The sequence below is a fragment of the Lepidothrix coronata genome, unplaced genomic scaffold, assembly GCF_001604755.1.
Source record: "Lepidothrix coronata isolate B3197 unplaced genomic scaffold, Lepidothrix_coronata-1.0 Scaffold2, whole genome shotgun sequence".
In the NCBI taxonomy this organism is placed as follows: Eukaryota; Metazoa; Chordata; class Aves; order Passeriformes; family Pipridae; genus Lepidothrix; species Lepidothrix coronata.
In genome coordinates, this window is record NW_016690182.1 from 4,280,633 (window position 1) to 4,302,733 (window position 22,101).

General features: G+C 41.7%; 1 protein-coding gene and 1 long non-coding RNA gene across 2 annotated transcripts; one reads left to right on the forward strand and one right to left on the reverse strand.

Annotated features, from left to right (window-relative positions):
• The first annotated feature begins 263 nt into the window (after positions 1-263).
• On the forward strand, positions 264-4,895 carry LOC108498757. The gene is made up of 3 exons (XR_001875297.1): positions 264-518; positions 1,083-1,190; positions 4,723-4,895. It is a non-coding gene; the product is annotated as an uncharacterized LOC108498757 (long non-coding RNA).
• Positions 4,896-6,196: 1,301 nt separating this feature from the next.
• Positions 6,197-21,942, reverse strand: LOC108496934 (COMM domain-containing protein 5-like). The gene is made up of 7 exons (XM_017814122.1): positions 21,798-21,942; positions 20,076-20,236; positions 18,927-18,955; positions 15,073-15,123; positions 10,994-11,089; positions 9,212-9,287; positions 6,197-6,716 (listed from the first exon to the last, which is right to left on the reverse strand). The coding sequence occupies exons 1-7, from the start codon at positions 21,940-21,942 to the stop codon at positions 6,615-6,617; spliced, it is 660 nt and encodes a 219-aa protein (XP_017669611.1). The 3' UTR covers positions 6,197-6,614.
• Positions 21,943-22,101: the final 159 nt, after the last annotated feature.

The following is a 22,101-nucleotide window of genomic DNA, read 5'->3' on the forward strand; positions in this document are numbered from 1 at the left end:
TGCTGCTGCCGCCCCGCGCCGGGAGCGCCCCGCGCCGCCGCCAACGCTTATATAAAGGCGGGCACGTGACGGTGGCGCCGCCGCTCATTGGGCAGCGCCCGCAGGTTGTTACAAAACCAGGCGGTTTTGTAACGCGCCGGCCCCGGCCCGGCCCGGCCCACCCCGCTCCCCCCGCCCCGTGAGGGGTCACCCGGCCCCTCAGACCCCCCGGCCCCTCAGACCCCCCGGCCCCTCAGACCCCCCGGCCCGGCCGCGTCCGCCCCTCGGCGGGTGGGTTGGAGCCGCGCGGCCAAGGGAGCGCCCCGTGCTCGGAGTTCGGTCTGACCCGCTGGTGGGACGCGGGGCTCGCTCCCGGGCTCGGCGTTTTGGTGCCGCCGGTGACACGGAGAAAACAGCGGTTCAAAGAGGTTTTGAGATGCCGTTCCCTGCTAGAACTGGAGTTGTAGAGCCTTGTACTTGCACGGTTAATCGGTCCCTTTCAGGGAATCTACGTAGTGGTGAAGCTATTTTGATGTCAGGTAATCGTGCTTTTAGGGCAACTAAGGAAAACATTAGAAGGAAAATGCTGTGTTTATTTAGTTTTATTGGGTTTATTTATTTACGGCATGGCATGTTGCACAGCTCTACCTGTCCATGCCAGATTCTAGAAAAAAGCACGTGATGTATCTTTGTTTTATTCAAGACCAGCCGTGTTGACCGTTTGAATCTGCACATTCCCACCAATTCTTGTTAGATGAGAGGATCGCACTAGTTGTGTAACTGTCTGTGCTAAATGTAGCCTAGGGAGAAAATCACCTGTGCTACTATCGAAAAGAAGCAGTTGTTCTAAAAGAAGTTGTCAAATGCTTTTTTTTTTTTTTTTGCAGTTTCATGCATATCTATAGTTACCAGAAATGTCCATGTTACGTTATATATACATACCCTTTCAAATGTTCTAAAAATGTGGGGCACTTTTCATGCTGTCTTGAAATCCACTGCAGAATTTGAAATTTCTGAGGATGTCCTGTCACTGATACTACTTGCCTCCTCATGAAACTCAAGGGACGGGATGAAGGAATAAATTTCTATTTTCCTACTTACAGAAGTGTCTGGACTCCCCAGCTTAGACTGTGTGAGCTAAGCAGGTATTAAGGGACAAGCCCTGCCTATGGAGCTTGAATGGACAGGAGAAAAGATGGAAGAAAGGAGAGGTAACATGAGTTTTGTAAGACCTTGTTTAGAGAGGATACTTGACAAAGTTCAGATGAACTTCAAGATAAAAAACAACTTTTAGCCACTTAAATTCTGGATCTTAACTTTTAATAATATACACTTTGAATTAATGAGTTCAATATCTACCTGTTGTTCTTAGGCAAATCCTTTGATTGGAAAAAGAATTTAAGAACCACTGGTTTCCATACTTCTTTCTGCCATCACTTAAATCATATTTGAATCTAAAGTATAGCACAGCCTGACAGCAAGTAAATCAAAGAAAGGTAGGACAGCTGAAGCACTTAAAATTTCAGTTAAGCAATGCTTCAGAACAGCTAGAAAGAATTAGCTTGGGAGTGTGGGGTTTTCCCACCAGACTCCAGCTTGCTAACATAAGACTTCTTGTTTTCCAAACTTCCATGCAAGAAAATCTCATGCTATAAGAGAATAAAACCCTTAAGGAAAAAAAAAAAAAAGGAAAAATGCTTTCTTGCAGCCTTGAGGTCGGCAGTTTTCTCTATTGCAAAACTATAGTCTCGGCAACCCCTCGGTGTGTTATTTTATAACCATTGTCCTGAAAACCACTATGAGTCAAAGCCTATTCAAGCGAGGGAAAGTGACATAACCACTGGTTACCAGTAGCAATGCAGTGACAATCTCTCTATCAGGGATACGCCACCAGTATTTACATAGTTACATAGCAGACACTTAAAGAGATAAATCGTGGTATAAAGAGAGGGTTTCTAGCAGCACACTAATTCTAGATAGGGAAGGGGAATAGATTATCATAGAAAATGTAATCAGCATTTGCACTCTGAAAGGAACTTCCACAGTTCCTATTTGCAATGTATGAAAGCATCTGCAGGGCTGGCTGATGCTCTGGACTGAAATGAGTCTCAAAAAAGCACTGTGAAATGCACTTCTGGGAATTCTCTTCCACCAGCAGGGAGGTGGCTGGAACGTTTCAAGGGAAAAGGGAAGCTGCACTTATGAACTACTCCTGTGGTGGAAGCTGTGTGCTTAGAAGGGTTCAGAACACAGATCCTTATCCCAGGCTGGAAAACAGTTAAGACATTGTCACAGATGGCCTACGGGCAACAACTCTGTGACTTCTTAGAGGAGAAACCAGCTGGCTCTGCCTCTGCTAGTTCCTGGTATGTGTGTGGTGTTTAGTAAATGTTAGTACTTGGTGGGGTGTGACAGGTACAGACTGACCTGTACAGTCACTAACAGCAAAATACTTTAAAGCCAAGATACTAATTTACTGTTCACTAGAAGTCAAACAACTACAAAATATTTGATTCTGACATCAGGCCTGGCTCTGCAAAGACTTTTTTTTAGCAAAAACAGCTGTGTGAATTGAACATACATAATCTAGATATGCTGGGGTGTTTTTATATAACACATCCTGAAAGCACAGAGTTTTCATACATTCATACATATATTCATGGATTTGGAGCAGCAGTAGGTCATGAGGTATACTTGATTAGAAAGCAAAAAAAAAAAAAAGGAAAAAGAAAAAGGAAAAAAGCACCCTCCTGCCTACCTGCATTGTTCATGAGATCAAGAACAGATTTATCCTTCACTTAAACAGAAGAAGTTAAAGCGAGGAGGTGACTCACTCTGCAAAAGCACATCTCCCTTGTATGATTTTTCTACAAAGGGAGGTTTAATTTCTTCCTTTTAATGACAATGAGCACAATACTGATCTCCTTCCAGCAGTTAATGGCTGGCATAACAGGCAGCGTGAGAGCATGACTACATTCTTCAGCCTTCTTCTGGATCTATAAACTGCATCAGGCTTTGAGACCACAAAAGCCATCAATAAACCTGCATCTTTCCTCTCTCAAACACAACGAACCCAAGTGTGAAATTCCACCCCACCAGTCACGCTGACAAAGCTCCTTCTCTAGTGGAAGTAGGGATGTGAAAAGTCACATCACAAATACAGCCACAGATGGCTTTTTATTCTCAAGTGCTCTGCCCACACTGTAGTAGTCCATAAGAAAGAACAGATTTGGACTGATGGCCCATGCAGCTGAGATAATTAAAAAAAGCACCAAGTGTGAGGCCTGACCAGTATGTCAGGAAGCTGCACTAACTTACAGATAGGGAACAGGAAGGGAAGAGATATCAGTTCTTCTGGGTTATTTTGCCACTGAATCTCTGGGTGACTTTTGGCAACTATCTTTACCTCTCCTTTTGCATTCTGCCTGCAGTGACTACTCCTTTATGTACTGGGTGTCTTTGCTATCATACACACATAATGTACATTGAAAAGCAATCAAGTCCAAGTTCTATTTTAAATCTATTTTGACACATTAATCTTAAAAAAAAAGTCATAATGTTCCATAAAATATAAAGGAAATTAAAGAAGAAGTGTAATGGAGAAGTTTATGTTCATATGCCATGGTTAGAAAATAACTAGAATTCAGATGCAAACACATTATCCAGTTTAAATAAATGCAAGCACCAATAGAGAGAGCAACGTGATCATGGAGGGTTGTTTTTCAGGGAAAAACACCAACAGAGCCTGAGAAAGGTTCTTGTTACCTACTGCTCCATGAACTATGTAATAAGAAAAAACCCCAGTGCCCTTCCCACACAAACCCCTGCCTCCCTAATTGATGACTGACTAGTGATCAGCTTGACAAGACCTCAGGACTGACAAAGCGAGCATCCCACTGAGGTTGTACCTTTCACTGCATGATACTGGAAGGGGGAATCACAGCGTGTCCTTGAAGCGTAACCAAACCTAGAGCGGGCTGGGTAAAATAGTTTCTGTTCAGCCATATCTAGATTCTTAGAAGGTTACTTCTGTTCTGTACTAGAATGAAAGGGCTACTGTCATAAACTCAGTGGAATTCAAATTCCAGAGTATTTTGATCATGAAGGAGTAAGATATTTCAGTGTTGAACAAATATTTAACATGTAGTTTGCCATGAAGTTCTGAGATACCTAACTGTTCTTTGAAGACTCACATTTTATCAAAACTGAGGAATTATCCGCTATGCACTCCCACTAGCCATTAGGGTGACAACTTCTGTTTTACTGGAAAGCTAATCTGTCAGAAGGAAAGCCCAAATTAACTCTTAAGTACAGAGGAATGAACATCCCAAGTGTTCAAGTACCCTCAGCATACACGGTAAACCTCCAATTACAACAAGCTCCTGCTTAATGTGTGGCAAGACAAATTTGAGACCAAGCAGTCCGGGGTTCCTCATGTTCACACAGTCAGGAAGCCTCTCCATTTCTGGAGAACATGGGCAATTGCTGCTACAGGAGAACAACTGAATTAATATATTCTGTCTAGAAGGTAAAGGTATTCATGGATTTTTCTACTCTGACCAGTAAAAAACTACTTTGCAAATGCCTTGAGCAACAGGTCATTTTATGCAGCATTCTGTTTGTCTGAAGACTTCACTTAGGCTCAGTTCGAGCTATCTTTGCAGTTTGAAACCTTACAAATCTAAACATCCAGAAGGGAAAGGTTGTAGCAAGGAACATCATGATCTATGTTTTGTTTCACAGCTCGTGATAATGTAATTCCAGAAAGAAGACGAACAAGCTCCACAGAGTAATTAACGCAATCCACAGTCCACTTGAAGGTACAGGAGCTAATTCTTTATGTGCTTTGGTGTTTGGTGTTCCCTGAATACAATAGCTAAGATGCATCATGGACTAAAGCTGGAAGTTATTGATGAATCCCCTACAAAGCAAATGGAACATGCAGCTTTTGAACAGTTTGAAATCGTGACTAATGGTTTATTTGAAACTACAGGACACGTTCTTGCTTGGGCTTTAAAAGCTGTCTGGACCAGAGCTATTCAGCTATCTTTAGATTGGTGTGGACTGCTGTTAAAGAAGTCTCCTCTTAAAAAGTGTGACAAATAAGCCTTATTATGCTTGTTGTGATTTTTAAAATCCAAAAGCCAAGTCATCCTTTCCTACACAAACATCTGTGGGAGTGTAAAAGGCCTCCCAAATCCACAATTTTAATTTCAGTAGTTTTCTGCAGGGGGTGAGGAAGATAAAGGCAAGTTCTATAGTCACAAAACATGAAAGAGTATGGGTGGTACTACTGAGACAAAACCCCTGCAATTAGCTAGAATAAGTGAAGGCTTAACAGTGGCAGTAGCATGTGCTTTCTAAAGTACACCTGACAGCCAGATAAAGCCTCCAGTTCTAGGATGCTGTCTTTGAGCCATTGCTCACAGCCTCCATATCTTTGCTGCTGGGGAAAACTCACTCAGGCAAGGACTGAGGAATGCATCCCTTCTTGGCAAAACTCTTAGGGACATACTTGTGGTCCCACAGCATTTAAATGAGACTTAAAACATATGCTTCGAGTTAAGGGGGTCCTTCTGAGGTTAACTCTTGGGGCAAAGGAATAACTTAGAATAGACTATTTCTGTTGAAAGGGAGGGGCCTACAATGACCATCCAGTCCAACTGCTGGAGCAGCTCAGGGAACTTCAGCCTGTGCTTAACTCCTTTCTCGACCTGGGGGCTTGGATATCCTCACACCTGTGACTTTCTCCCCAGAGGCTGTAGGCAGCCCCTCCATCCTGGGGTCTGACCTGCACAGGTAACGAGTCTCTGGTGTCGTGGGCTACAAGATCACTGCCTCCCACTGTTTGCCATCACTTCAGGCCCAGAGGTTTCTGTCCAGCCATGTCAGCTGATTTCATTCAATCAAACATACAGGCAATACATGAAACAAGAGACAGGCATTTCCACTTAGAAACCTATGACATGACTGCTATTTAGCCCATTATGATCAACCAGATAAAGACTTAAGACTACCGCTTCCCACTTGTGTAATTCCATGGAATTAGTCCTGGAAGCTCAGCTGATACTTTGTTCTTGATCCACAGGTTTCCAATTTTCTTTCAAATTAGCCTTTAAATGTCTGTAGCTATACCTTAGTCACTTAGTGAGAAGCCAGACAACAATTTTATTTATGCAAAACTCAAGACTGCATTTGTCATACTAGAAGGCAGGAGTGGGTTTGTTATTTTATTTTTTATTTGAAGTATTGCAGAGCTTTCTTATGATACATACACATTGCTGGGGCTTCCGGTAGCAGACTTTCAAAAATAATTAAAGTGATGAATCATAATCAGAAATAAATGACTCTTACATCTATTAAGACAGTTATTTAAAAAAATGTTTTGATGAATCATGCAAAATGCTCGCAAACAGCATTATACTTTTTCAGAGATACATTTTTTGGTTTTCCCAAGTCTTACAAAAAGAGCTTGTGCTTTTAAACACTTGAATCGAAAAAAATATTTACAGCAGACATCATAAATGTCACATTGAAGTTCATACAGGCAAAGTGGTGATGGTCCCCTGCTCTACCATTCACAAAACATGCTGAGGGTTCCAGGTCTCTTCCATAAATTCCCAATTTAAAAGTGTTCAGTCTTGGATCTTCAGTATGCTCCTCTTCTCCAAGTCATTCATTTCCTTCAGTATAAGGGCAACATTGTATCTCAATTCTTGAAACTTTGCAACTGGCACCTGAAACAGAATATTCAGGTTAGAAAACAGAAGACATCTTAGGAACTTTCACTAGGGCATGCCTATGGATAGGGAACATTGCAGTGTCAGTGCAATCTCTCTTAAAATACGATTTTTTTCAGATTTAAGACAAAGGATTTGAGGTTAATAACATTCAGTTAATTCAACTAAATCCATGTGGAAAAGGAGAGTGGAAAAAACCAGAAATAACAGCTACATAGTACATTTTCTGTACTGCTTGATGGAAGAAAGGAAATACTACAGGATGTAAACTGAGGACTGCTGTGGTGAAGTAAGAGTCCTGGATTGGAAGGAAAAACAAAGACATCTGGAATGTTGTGAAGCCTACAAAATTCTCAAACACAAATTCCAGATATTGCTTGTCCAAACTTGCAAGAGAAAGGAACTGAGACTTGGGGCAAGAGACTTGGCAGCAACCTCAAGAGCCAAGGGCACTGGGCAGTGTCTATATGTGGAAGGCACTAGACTTTGCTTGAACATACAAAGCATTTTCAGCTGTGCAGGAGACTTATGGACTCTACCATTTCAAGCCTGAGAAACCAAGTGGATGGAAATCTGTTATGTGTTAAGACAGAGATCCACACCTGAGTACAGGCACAGATGGCGTGGCACAGACTAACAACAGGGCAGTGCACAAACACACGTGCTCACAAGAGTGCCCATCCCAGTCTAGCTGGTCCCATGCTGCCCTGCAGAGCTCTGCCTAATTTACTCCACTGCTTTGGCTACACCGAAGACAGCAGTTCTTTTGACAGAGACCCTTGTCATCCTTCTGCCTAGTGTAGCACAGATATCAATTATGTGAGAGGAATCCAACACCTGATTTGCATTTTCCACATACATCCAAAATGCATAAAAAGGCACCATGTCCTTTTCACTTTTGACATACATACAACAAGACTCAAAATGCTGCAATTCCCGCTGCTTTTGAAAAAAATCTTCAGTTAGAAGTCACACTGTGATTAAAAAACCAAAGAGAGACCAGAGTGTAACTTCTCCCTGTGCCAGACATATTTTAAAACTGTTCACAAAAGAATTCTGGACTTACTATCTTACATAAGCCTCGATAGTTAGCAGGACATTCTGAACATGTCCAAATGAAAGGAAACCAGAGAGCTGAGGACTATATTTGCTTGCACATGGCACCTTGAACCAAAACACAGGTTTATCCCCACTAACTGTCGGAAGACCACTCATCAGATACAGAAATCGTGTTTACAGCCAAATCCTTGGCATTCAGAACTAAGCAGCAGCAGCAAAGAGTCGATTCTAAGAGAAGCACATTGCTTGCTATCAGATATCTGCACTGCTATGTGTTCTGGACAAACACACCTCCACTACCAAATAGCAAAGGGTCTTCCACAGACTTACAAGAAAAGAAAAACAACTAAAATCAAACCAAAACAACCAGAAACAATAGCACCAAGATGAAGACCTGACATTATATGCCAGGAAATAAAGCCCCAGATATAAACAGTAAAGAATATATACTAGCTTTTATTCCCAAAAATGAAACTTACCCTGTTGTAAAGAGTTAACCTGACATCCATGGCATCATTTAAGTTCCATGGAAGATGTCAAACAGAGCTTATGGGATGCTCTGACCTGGACTGTCCAGAGTGGTAAATTTGATCTCCTGTGAAGTGACACCCTCAACATTTTGCAGTGTAGCACAGATTTATGCCTTCCTCAACAGCTGCTTTCTTGCACAACATTTTAACAGTAAAATCAGTTCACCTCTTTCAACCCACAGGGCTTTGGTGCTCCTTCCAGACTACTACTAACCCGGGAACTGAAGCCAAAATCTGTACAGAGTTCAAATGTAACAATGCCTGCTGTGCACTGAATTCCTGTATGCACCACCATGTTATTTATAGAACAAATAGCATTTCTTTTCAAAGGTTAAAATTACGGAAGAGTTTATGGCATCTTCTGGCAAGTCTTTAGGTACAGTGTCATAAATACTGCCACTGACTAATTCTGAGGTCAAAGAGGTTTTTTTTTTACTTTCTAGCAGCAAGAATAGTACTGAAGAAAAAGAATAAAACTACCTCTGCCACAGAAAAGAATGTTATCATTCTCTGCAAAATGCAGGTTCAGAAGTGTATCATACCTTATATAAACTACCCCAGTAATTTTCTTGCCCTCGAAAGCTACCTTCAGGTCTGAAGGTTACAGCTGATAACAACCCCATAATTTTTAATCAAACCACATATTGTGCAACAGTGTTTTTCAGTCATTTTCTTCTAAAAGGTTAGATTTCAGCAGAATGTGCATAGGAACAAGGTATGAAATGATTTTGGTTGGTGTTTCATTATATATTGTATGCAGCTACACTGAACATGAAGGATTCCAAAGCAAACCAAGCAATGGTAATGCATTGTTTAAAAGAGCTTTAGTATTTTAAATAATTCAACTTTCTAAATAAAACTTCAAGTGGTTTCTTTTTTATTTATTATGGCAATCAGACTTACTTCAAAGCGATGAGCTGTCCCATCTGAAAGCTTCATCATCATCAGAATGGACGGTTGAAGTGCGCGGGCCAGTGAGCTGAAATTATTTACATTATTAGTATTACAGCAGCAGACATCAGCAGTGTGATGACTACAGCATTGCACATTAACCATTTTAGATGTTCACGTAGGCTTTACAAAGAACATGAGTAATTTCAGACTCAGAGTCCTTTACCTGTCTGGCTGGAAACTCATGAACATAAGAGTACTGTCCAACTTATCTCAGTATTGAGACTAAACGTTTCTTTAATACTTTAGCAACTACAAGTTTAGGAGCATTTTTGTTTTTATGTAATCAGTTTTGTGGAACTATGATAGGGATGAGAGCTGACCAAGTACTGCTAATAATAATGCACAGTTTTCTTATGCAGTTTACCATCCTGTCCATCCCTTCATATTTTCAACTGCCACCTCATCTGGGGAATCAAGCTCTTCCAGTCTTTATGCTAAATTTGTGTGTTGTTATTTTATTTGATGACCCAAAGAAGGGAAATGAGTCATTCTTGTGCAGCTTCCATCAACTGACGTTGCCAAAGCCTGCTCAGGTACTGACAGGCACTACAGCCAGAAGCCACCATACCTCTCTGCAGAGGCTGTTGCTGCATGATAAACAAGAAATCCCAGGGGGAGGGTTAACTGGAAAGGAAAATAAGAGGAAGGAAAACAAAAAAGGATAATGTATTGCTCCTGTGCTGTTTGGAAAACAAATAATAGAATTTGCTTGCAGCTTGCAAGAACTGTGCCTGAGGATGTTTATCTGGACATTTTGCTCTCTTATAGGTATAGATTTTTTTCTGCAGTGATACCTGTGTGGTGCTTACAGCACTGCTTGGCAGAGTCACCTGAACTAGTAGCTTCTGGCCATTACAGTTTTTACTTAGAGCCTTTTTTCTTCATTTCAGGAAGACAATCCCTGACTACCCATGGGACTCTCAACTATGGCAGCAAAGAAGCTGCACTCTCTCCTTGATGAAGGTATCCATGAATGCAATATGAAGTCACTCATGCTAATAATTTACTGTACTACCAAATACTGGATCATGTTCTAATTTATTTCATCTTGGTCTGTCTTGGTTAGAACTAGACAGAGATCAAAACAGCACAGACAACAGGTTTCTGTGCCAAAGATACATCCCCCAGCTGCCTCTCCTCTGGCAGATGGCAAGAAGCCACTCACTGCAGGCACAGGCAGGATGATCACAAAGGCCTTTGATGATCCTGTTTTGTGAAAGAAAGCAGGAGGTAGTACAATGACCAACTGCATAACTATGGCAGTGTAAAGGTGCTGTTCTGAAACCTCTCTTTGTAGAATCTGTAGCACACTGTACAGGGGACGGAAAGTCATTTTAACATGTGCAACATAAAGTGATAGTATACTTGAGAAGTTGCATAGGGGATTTCTCTCCACTATTCCAGTGAAACTGAGAGTTTGCCTGGCTGCTTGAGGCTCAATCCATTTAATTTATTCCATCCATCTCTGAGGGCCTGTGGATTTGTATCAGCTCCTTTAAGTTTTAAAATGAGACTCAAACTTTGACTGAAATGTTCACAACAATAACATGTATATACACTGACTTCTACCCTGTTCAGAAAATTCCATCTGTATCTTACTGTTTAATGCTACATGCCAATCCCTAACAGCAAGATACATTTTAACCCTGTTAACATTTTTAAGAAGCCCAAGAAATCAGTTTAACCTTAGGTAAAACAACTTCCAGGGACATGCACGATTCTCTTTTATACCTTGTGGATATTGCTACGTCCACTCTCCACTTGAAGTCCTGGATACCTGGTAGCCTACTTCTTTGTAGCAGAGCTGTGCCTTCGGAAGCGGGACGCCTAAGGAGTAAATCAGTAATGGGAGACTGAAATGCAAATTCATAAAAGAAAAAACAATCTAAAGAGAAAATATGAATCCTCAGAACAAACCTGTCTGGAACTTGTTTCTCTCCTGCATCTGTCCTCATTTAGAGAGGTCTGAATGAGTAGAGGTATTGTGGATTAAAGACAGCTATGCTCAGATTATCCCCTTTTCCTATGCTTAACTAAGGTCCATGTTGAAAAAAGAGACCAAGTGACTGTGTAATTCCGGTAAACTGATGTCACTATAAAGTTTATTAAGAGTCACTGTGGTGGCTGGCATATCTATTATTTCAATTATATGCAACTGTGAGGCATAGAAAGGGACCTGCAAATATATCTTTAAATACATGCAGATCCAAAAGGAACAAGCAAGCAGGAACAAGCAAAACAGTTGGATAAGGTCACCGTACTTCTTCAGCAAAAAGCATCTAGTATTGTCAAGCAGAAATGTTTTAAAATATAATAATACTGAGTGTCTTTTGAGCGTATTTTGAAGCATACTTAAAAAAAAATAGCGGCTCTTGTTAATCCAACATAATTTACAAACTTTAAATTCCTTACATAATGTGCACTGCCAAGCCCAGCACAACCTTCAAGATTTTTGTCTAGTCTAACATGTAAAAAGCCAAGCACTTCATTTATTACTCATATTGCAGTAAGAATTAGGTCGATCAAGCCCTAGTTTATTTCTGTAAGGAAATACAGTTGACAGCGATTAAACTTCAGATGATTGACAATCTTCAAAGTTTGAACAGCATCTTAAGCTCTGGGTAACCAAAGAAGCCAAATCTGACACAAACACATAACAAGCGTTCATTTTTAGATATATATGCAGAAATAATTTCAGAATGAGGTCATTGAGCTGGTCCATTCAGGACTATGTGTTACTTACCATATTTACTTTTTTTCCTAAGCATCCCATGTCCCTGGAAGTTATTTACGGTACATTTCAAAGCTACTCCACTAGTCCCGCTAAGGGTGGGATAAGAAACGTTACATCCTTTATCCATGGTGCTAGACATAATCTAATTACAGACTTTACATCAGAAGGGAATCCTCTCTGAACAAATCAAGGACTGTAGGAATGGCACTCTAACATCCCTACTCAGATGCTTGTGTGCAACTTAGCTGGTGCCTTTAGAAACTGCCTGGAAAGATTAATGATCCAACAAGGCACACAGGACTGACAGGCTGAGATCCTCCAATGCTCCTGCTTTTCACAAAGATGATATAAGGAAGAATTTAACCTTCTGGTGGGGGCATTGGGTGGTGTCAGAAATGACACACATTCCTAATAGTATGGTAAAGGAATGAACAAAAAAAAAAAGTAGATCAGCTGGTTCTTACTGTCAGCTCCCGGATAGGAAGTAGGTCACCACAGCTGGGTACAACCATGAGGAGCTGGAGTCTAGAACAGTCATTAGCAGGATTAAACAGTAAGAACAGACCGTTCCCTCAGTGGAGAGCTACAATAGCTTAATTTGGAGAATCCCTAAAAATAGCCACACTGCTACCGTTTCCTTAAGACATGCTAACTCTCATCAATGGAAGACAGTCCATTCAGTGCAGCACCAGCACTCCTGGGGAAGAAAGGAGTAGAAAAAACAGGAAGATGTTCTAATTGGCAATGGTTGGAAAGGCCAGCAATGGTGACCTCCCAAACAGAGGTGAAGCTTCTGAATATTGTTGGGTGACAGCATTTCTGTAACCAAATATGAAGCTTTATTTCTGGTCAGGACTGCACTTCAGTGCCATTCCCTCAGGAAGAGTCACAACTTTTATAGCTTAGTTTAAGCTTCTGTCAGGACTTTCCCAGTTTGGACAAGACTAAATTAGAACTGCAAGAATCCTGTAAGGATGACAGAATGTGCATAGTGGCCAACATACAAACAGAAATTATACAGGCTGTTAATAAAGCCATTGATTTATAAGAGGAATAGCAAAATGGAGCAGAAAAGTCTCCAAAACCTATAGCCTGTAATTACATTTCATAAACACTCTCTACCAACAGCTGCAATATACTGTCAGCACACCCTGCAAAGGCAGAAGTCAGAACACGTAAAGGACCACGGATCAGCCAGAGACCATCTCCACTATATGTGGAAAGGATGATACCCCTGGTGACAAGAACATCATCTGCTAAAGGATGCAACACAAGAGCACTCAAAAATGAAAGATTAGAGAACTTGGAGCAGCAGCTGACCTAACAAAACTAAAGTTCTGGATGGTTCCCTATGCACATAACAAGAAATGCCTAGCAGGTCACTGAAAAGGAAGGATGAATAAACTGGTATGTGTGAAATGCTGACAAATGGCACACAGAATGCACCCTCCTGGTAGAAACTAAAGCTACACTATTAAAAAAAAAGCAGTGCATTTATTATAACCATTCAGAGAGGGGGAAGTTAGAGCTATCCTTTCCCTTAAAAAAGTTTTAATTTCATGCAGCTATTTGATGGTGTCAGTGTGGCAAGTTTTTCTTTCCTTTCAGTCTATGTAGCTTGAAGGAATTGTGGGGACACAGAAATACAAATGTCAAATTCTTCAGAGCTGTTGTTCAGTGAACAGAAGTCCAAAAATAGGATAAGATGCCAGGAAAAGTATTAAAAATGGATTTTTCTGGGTTATCTAGCTCATATTGAATTTTTGATCAGATGCTAATACATCTCTTACCATCACAATCATATATATTTACAACTCGGTAAGCAAATGTATGATTCAGTGTTACATTTAAGATTATAAAAGCAGATCTGTCTAGAAATCTAATCTGAGGTGCTCTTCTCTGGTCTCAAAACACAGAGCAAGATTACACTGGATAATCACAGCTTTCAAAATGAGAAAAAGCTAAATTTTCCAGCATCGTGATTTCACAGTAGAAAACAGACAATCATGCATGTTTCAAATTACATCTAAATTTATCTTCTTTTTCCACTGCAAACAATATTTCCACTTTGCAACCATGAATTTTGCTTTCTTAACACCTATAATTCGAAAAGAAGAGCAAAGAAAAGATGAGAAGACTGAATTTATTTTTACTCCAAGAACCTTTAGCTGTAAGCCAAGATCTTAATCAAGGAAATGAAAAGTATTTTTAACTTTGGTAGCAGCATTCAGACCCTTGTAAGGGTAACTGAAATACCACAATTATGATTACCGAGATTTTATGCAAAGAATCTGGAGCAGCATTGGGTTAGTGATGCTATGTGCTGAGTGACCTCAAGTTTCAAGGAAGAAAGTTGTAATCATAGAATATTCTGAGTTGGAAGGGACCCACAAGGATCACTGAAGTCCAGCTCCTGGCTCTGCACAAGTTTTCCATATGCAAAATGTTCAAGAAATTTCTAGATGTAGAATAAGCTAACTATGATGGAGCAGAGAACCATTCTTGGGATTCCCTTTTTCTGCATGTTCAAAAAGCTCTTGATTTAGTACTTCCTCTGGAGCTACTGAGGGATACTGCTTAAAAAATGAATTTCACCTAGCAGAGCACTTGATATCTCATATGTGTCAAGTCACCCAGTGTGAACTCCCAATTCAACTGTACATTAAGACTTGATGAAATTCTATCTGAAAAAGCTGCCATGAACCACAGCAAATAGAAGGCACACGTAGCTTGCCTCTCAACACAGCAAGTCTTTCACTGTTGCTCTAACTTGCAATGGTAATGATGGCAAAAATGCTTAATTCTGCACTGCATTTTTTCATCTGTAGGTATTGATGCATCTCACAGTCTGTAGAACATTATGAAAAATGATGATCAGAGAAAAAACTCAAAATTGGCATGAAAGCCATTTAATGCGTGATGGACATCATACTGTACTGAATCAAAATAATGGGACAAATCTTGTCTCAATAATTTAGAAAATTTTGCTGTTCCTTCAAGATGTGAGGGATTTGTGTCAGCAGAGCTCTGTGCAACCCTGCTGCCTGCACAATGTATGACACATGAAGACACCAACCTGTTACCAAAGACTACACTGGAAAAGTCCACAATGAAATCTTCTGGTATCCTGAAAGAGAAGAGCAATACAAAACAGTTAAGTTTCTTGTACCTATAATTATGTGGCCGTATCTAAAAAAACCGAAATCTATTATAGAACACAAAAGACGTGACAACATTTTCTCTCTTCCATTGCTTAAAACTGCCATCAGCTCTTATGTAAGCATTTCAATATTGATTCAGTTGGAGCTCTCAAAAGAACAGCCTGTGTTTTTATATCAAGAACCCTAAAAACTGTATTACATCTTCCTGTCCTACCCAGTATGGAAATGGTGAGTTTCAAAAGAACCCAGTATTTGCTTAACTTCTCCTGGTAAAGTCAAGAAAAATTTTACTGATGGCTCTAACAAGTGTAGAAGGCAGGCCAGCAATGCATGCTTTCAAAAATCCCAAACCTACACATTTCACTTCACTTTCACCTGAAGCATGATGAAAAGAAGACAGAAAGAATTGCTCCCTCAAAAGTAAAATAGAGGCCCTTGTAGCTAAGACTGCTTAGAAAAGGAGCATATCTAACATGAGGACTGGTGTAACAAACTCACACTTCATCCACCCTGTGCCTCTCCACTCCTTTACTATTCCTTCGACACTGGTGTTGCCTCACAAACAAGCTGCTGGCGATTTTCAGTTCAATAGATCAGGCTGTGAATTGCAAAGACTACAGAGCAAACACTCTCCATTCAGCCACAAGGACAGTAACCTCCTACAGAGAGGCAAGTTGGACAAGTGGGAGAAGTAACTACTGCTGCTGCCACAGTTAAATCCTCACCATGAATCAGTGCCCAGAGACATTACTCATCAGTGGCTTGAGATACACAGCAGTGTATCAAAGGAAAATCAAAGGAAGTTACCTGTCCTAAAGAGCCTACAATGTCTAATGACAGGAGAAAAAACAACTCATCAACTCACACAGTGGGAAGACGAAACAGCAGTTACTATGGCTCGAATTTCTAATGGAAGAAGGGAGGTTACACCACATTTTTAAACGGTGCTTGGATAAAAAGGAATTCTTTTTAGCAAGCACTAGAACGGTGCTTTTTTGGCTGCATGAGTCTGTCTTTCAGAAGAAACAAGACTTCTTCTGCAAACATTACTTATACTGTCCACGCAAGTGTATCATTTAACACAGTCTGACCATGGCTGGATATCCTCTCTATGTAGTGAAATAGCTGGAGACAGGGGGTTGTAATATGATTATTATGGTATCTATCACAATACTTCCTCAACTCTAAGAGCAAGTGTTACTAAAACAGAAGCTTTAACACTACCCTTGAGTTTGCATTATTTTTGCTGTGCAGTCAATGATTTTGCTGAAAATTCTGTTCCAGGCTCAGGCAGCTTACACGAGGCCAGTCACACACTAAGCAGATCAGACAGAACATGGCACAGCTCAGCCTGAGGTACAGATGGCAACCAGTTTTCAAAGGAACAGTCTGAGGAAGGGACTCCAAGAGCAAGAAATGTGTGAGTATGTCTCAATCCCATGTTATTGGCCTGAGCCATGAAGTTATTAAATAACTTGGGAGGGGAGGGAAAAAAATAGCACCCACAATTTAGAGTGAATTTGTCCTTGCTGTCTCAGCCACTCAGGCTAGGAAATAAGGAATATAAAATGGCAACCCTTTGAAACCAGTAGTACTGATCTAATTAATCAGAAGTGTGCATGTCTCATAGCCTCGCCCTCCACCAAAACCAATAGCCAAGACCAGGTACTTTGAGAATTACAAGACTTTACATGGGTGGAATTAGTTCAAGATTCAGCTTCACTGAAGGGAAACAAAACAGAATGCAGGAAGTTAAAAAAAAGGTAACCTGGTGCTGAGCTCAAACCTTTCAAAAGAAGACACAACACAAAAATGGAAATAAGCCATTTTTCTGCCTTACATTGCAAAATACCTGCCCAAACACTGGGTGCCACTAAGGCCAAAACACTGCTGTTCAGTGAAGCACGTGTGTTGTTCTTCATGCCCTTGTTCACAGGTTGACTCACAGGAGCCACTGCAGGAGGGTAAGTGTGTGAATGTAATTAGTAAGTCCCTTGAAAACATGCAGGCATTTCATCTCCAAACCCAAGTGCATTGGGAAATGTAGGAAATAACATTTCCCATAGGAACCAAAGATGCCAAAGGTGCTACTAAGTATCATAGCTTGAAGTAGAATAAGCTATTTAGTCTTCTAAAAGTTTAGTCACAAGGTGAACAAAGCTACTCACAGGAGATAAGAGTTCAGAGATGGAAGTTAGGAAGAGCCCCAGTACTGTGAGAATCATGGGATCATAGCAGCAACAAGCAGCACATAAAACATACAAGTCTGCAAGCAACTCAAATGCAGTTACCAGAACTATTGCTGCTAGATCAGTCATGTTAACCAGGACAATAAGATAAAAAGACTTGTCAACATATAAGACATAAAAAAGATCCTCTGGACTGAAAAGTATCTGAATAAAGCGCATGAATAAACCATAAAGTGAGGAAAAAAACCCCAAACAACTACAAGCATGTAAGGCATTAAAGTGTGGTCAAATGACACGGACAGGGACCTGGGAGTCTGTATTTCTAGACACACCCACACCTGTCTAGGTGTGTATTTCTAGACACACCTCCTCCCTATAGGAGTGACTTCTGGCACTCCTATACCACCTTTCTCCACTGCTTGGTAGAGGAATATTCACTCACCCCCAGAGAACTTGTCATGGAGCTTTTAGTGCTCTTCATTTTTCCATAATCAAACTGAATGCATTTTGTGGGCACCTCAAAAAACCACCAGCTCCCACTGGGTCAAAAGCAATTCATCAGCTTCTTACTGACCTACTTTAACCTGTGTGTGAACTCCATGATGTGGTAGAGGCAGCAGCTTGCATTTTAGCTCACCAGACAAAAGGGAGGCCAAACTCCAGCACTGAGCTGCAGACAAAACTGTATCAACTAGCAAGGCACCTTTCATCATGGCCCCAATTACACCTTATGCGGATTACACCCCGACTACGTTTGCAGCTTTGATTTGCCCGAAGTTGCTCATGAAGTAAATTATGCTTATGACTCTGCAGAGCCCAAGGATAAAGCCAATGTGCAGGTTAACAGACAAATAAGGATAAAAAAAGACAGAATTAGAAACTTATCTATTTCTCCTAGGCAGCAATCAGAATGCTAAGAATTGTGGGGAAAGAGCATTTTAAAATAATTGAGCCTTGGTGCGGAGGTTCCTCTACAGATGAAAACATCAACTACTATTATTCTGTCACTGCTACTGAATACAGAAATAAGGGAAAACCTATAAATATTACTAGCATCTGATATCTAGCTTTTAGGATATGATCTTCTATTCAGACATACTCTGGAGAGACTGACACAGATTTTGGCAAAGCCTGTAACAAAGGTTATGATTTCTTGAGAAATTGGCAGGAGATATTGTAGCTGAACAAGGTGGTAGGGTTGGCCTTTCAAAGAAGTGAAAAAGTAGGGCACTTCCTTAGCTTCTCAAATGTTACCACTGTCTTACTAAACATGTTAAAAAATATTGCAGGGCAAGGTGGGGATGGCAGAGAGGTCACTCACATTTGCATAACCTACATTACAGACTAAATTAGACCATTCTCCCCAGCATGTGAAATTCACTGCTCATGCTCACTGCTAAATCAAGTCTTACACAACACCTGGTTTTTGACTCTGGCTTTATGTGATGCTTGGCAACAGATGTATTATGTGTTATTTACAGGTAATTTTTATACCAACTTCATTGTGTTGATTTGGGGAAGCAATTACATAAAAGTTATGAAAAAACAAACATTAAAAAACCAGGCAAAAACTGGCATACCTGAGCTCCTTCAGGTCTTCCTTAAAAGCCTAGAAAGACAAGGAAGGTTAAATTTTACACAATGTAGCCTTAAAAAATCATTTCTTACCTAGTGAATCAATAGTAGTTACTCTTTCCCCAAAAGTTTTAGTCTCGAGTGCCAGTAGTTTTGAAATGACAGGTGACATATTGAGAAGAATTTTCAGAAGTGTTCCATCAAGTTGTGATTTAATTTTGAAGATCTAAATATCTTGGAAGCCTTTATTTTTCAAAATAACCTCTCTGCCACTTGTCTTACTTAGCTACCCAGAACATATTCTTCTTTTAGAGTAACTGTGTGCCCTTATTCTCAAATATGTTTTGCAGTAGCTTGTTTAAACTATGACAACAGAAAGGAAGTGCAAAAGGTAAGGTCTGAATACTAAAACCATATTTCCACTATGTTTCCTGCAATATGGGAGCATTTCCAGTATGCCTAAGTAAATATGAAACAGTATCTCAAACAAGATAGAGGTGCTGGAAGCACAGAAGTGATTCACTCACATAAAAATAAAATGAGAGAGGGAAAATATAAGGTAAAGGAACATGAAAAATGAGAGAAAATAGCACAAAAAAGGGATAGGGGTTGGGAACACGGCAGGTGTCTACATATTCACACCAAACATCCTCAGCATAAGTGGAAATTGCACTTTATTCCAATTTCCACTATACTGTTCTGGCCATAAGACTTTCCTTCCTCTATGGCAGCAATATAAACAAATGCAGGCAAGGAAATATGAGAAATGATAAGTGTGGACAAAATGAGCAGTATATGAACACCCAGTGAGGGTAAGAGAGAGCGGTGACGTCTGTGAAATAACACTTTGCTATGGTTTCTTTGGGGGTTTTAATTTCAGAGTGAAAACAAACATGTACAGTAAACAAGATGATGAAGCAGAAATAGATACAGGAATCTTTTTCCCAAAGCTTAAATAGCCTTCAGAAAGCTCACTGTAAATCTATCCAAGTGAAAGAATAAGCTCTAGATTTTTAACAGTTTCTTACAACAACTTTGACTTGGAGTAACATTTTTATGTGCAGCTCCCCACCCTTGCAAATAGGATCTAGATGGTAATTCGCGTCTGATGCAGCTTTTAACTTATCAGGGCTCCAAGTACTCCCAGAACTTACTTCTTGTTTGAAGGTTGATATGGGGAGTCTCAACGCCTCTTGGAGAAGGGTATACATGCCAGAAATGAGGAAAGCAAGTTGCTCTTCTGAGAGATTAGCACTTTCTGCAATCAGCTTGACAGATTCCTTGCAGTCTTTTCCTTCCAGTGCATTAACGGTGACTGTGAATAAGAAAGCAAAGCAAGAGCTCTTTAAAAAGAGGAAGACCTGGAGACTGTGAACATTCACATAAACACCTCTATGATTTTGCCTGACTTAATGTACTTTTACACCAAAATGAAGCCCAGACAGTCAGGCTGCCTGGCACCGATAGAGCTTTTCAGTCTCTGTGGCCCCTGCCCTAGACAGCAAATATGGTTCAACATCTGTATTTACTTCTGTCCCAAATAACTCTGCCTATATGTAGCTTTATTACTTTCAGTTATTATTATAAGGAAACCCTGGATACGTTGCTCAATTTCTGACACTTTGCAGCAACACTTTGAGACAAACCAGACACTTTGAGTCCTTCTTGACTCAAATCAAAAAGAAAAACCCTGACAGGATGTTAGCTGAGAGAACATATCAGGGTCGCAGCACAACCCCATGCTGGGCAGCAGCTGCCCTCCTCTCAGCTGGCCACAAACAAGCTGTGCTTTTGCTTTGCTAAACAACTCTTCCATTAATCCATGATTATTTTACATACCTTAATTTACTTAACTGAGCAACTCCTCATTTTGAGGGTCAAAGGTGCCTTGAGAAAATTCTCACCACAGGGAGAAGCCTCATAGACAAAAATGAAATCAACCATTGTCAATCTTACTGCCCCAATCTCAGCAAGAAACCTGCACCTTGAGATTCCTGTATTGTCTCCTGCACATTATGGAGATGCCCACGGGGTCTCTGACTGTCACACACAGCCTGACTGGACCACTGGCTCTGGAGCACAGGGACGAGAGAGGAATAACTCTAACAGGACTCAGCGTGAGTTTGGGGGCCATCCATAGCTGCAGAAGTCTGTTCCTCATTCTCACGGTTGATACAGAACTGTAGAGAACAACCAAGCAAGCCTGGCATTGTATTTAACCCTCAGCTCTAGCTTCCTGACGGGAAAGGCAATGGGAAGTGACACAGGAAGCTGCAGCCCCTCAGTTGTCACAGAATCACAGAATTTCTGAGTTGGAGGGGACCTACAAGGATCATTCAGTCCAACCCCTACCCTGCAGAGGACACCCCAACAATCTCACCATGTGTCCGACAGCGTTGTCCAAACGTTTCTTGGACTTTGTCAGAGTTGGTGCTGTGATCACAGCCCTGGGGAGCCTGTTCCAGTGCCCAAACACCCTACAGGGGAAGCATCTTTTCCTAATATCCAACCTAAGCCTCCCCTGACACAATTTCAGGCCATTCCCTCGGATCCTGTCACTGGCCACCAAAGAGATCAGTGCCTGTCCCTCCTCTTACTCTCAGGAGGAAGTTTAACCGCAATGAGGTCTCCCCTTAGTCTCCTTTTCCCCAGGCTGAACAAACCAAGTGCCCTCCGCCGCTCCTCACACGGCTTCCCCTCCAGGCCCTTCACCATCTTCCCAGCCCTCCTTTGGACGCTCTCTAAGACCTGTCCTTGCCTTACCGAGAGAACCCACGGCCTCCTCGGGGACCGCGGCTCCCGCGATCTCCTCTGGCTGGGAACCCTTCCCGTCCCTGCCTGGGGGGCAGCGGGGACCCCTCCGCGCCGGGCCCTACCTTTGAGGAGCCGCCGGAACGTGTCCTTGCCCAGGTCCTGCAGGGCCCGGGCCATGGCCTCCACCTCGGCGGGCACCCGCGGGCCCAGGAACCCGCGGCCGCCACCGCCGCCCTCGGCGAGCCCGTGGCCCACCACGGCCGCCATGGCCCCGCCGTGCGCCCTCCCCGCCGCGGGGGGCGCTGCGCCGCCGCCGGGGCCGGAAGGAGCCGCCGCGACAGCGCGGCGCGTCCCGGGACCGGCCGCTGATGGCGCCGCCGCCGCCGGGTGCCTGAGGCGCTCCCGCCGCCTGCCCCAGGCGTCCCC

Bases quoted from the DNA above. Each gene is read 5' to 3' on its own strand.
- LOC108496934 (XM_017814122.1), bottom strand. From the start codon at position 21,942: ATGGCGGCCGTGGTGGGCCACGGGCTCGCCGAGGGCGGCGGTGGCGGC. The intron at 18,956-20,075 runs GTAAGTTCTGGG...TTGTCTTTCTAG, and splicing joins TATCAACCTTCAAACAAGAA to GCTTTTAAGGAAGACCTGAA. The intron at 6,717-9,211 runs GTAAGTCTGATT...ATTCTGTTTCAG, and splicing joins GGACAGCTCATCGCTTTGAA to GTGCCAGTTGCAAAGTTTCA.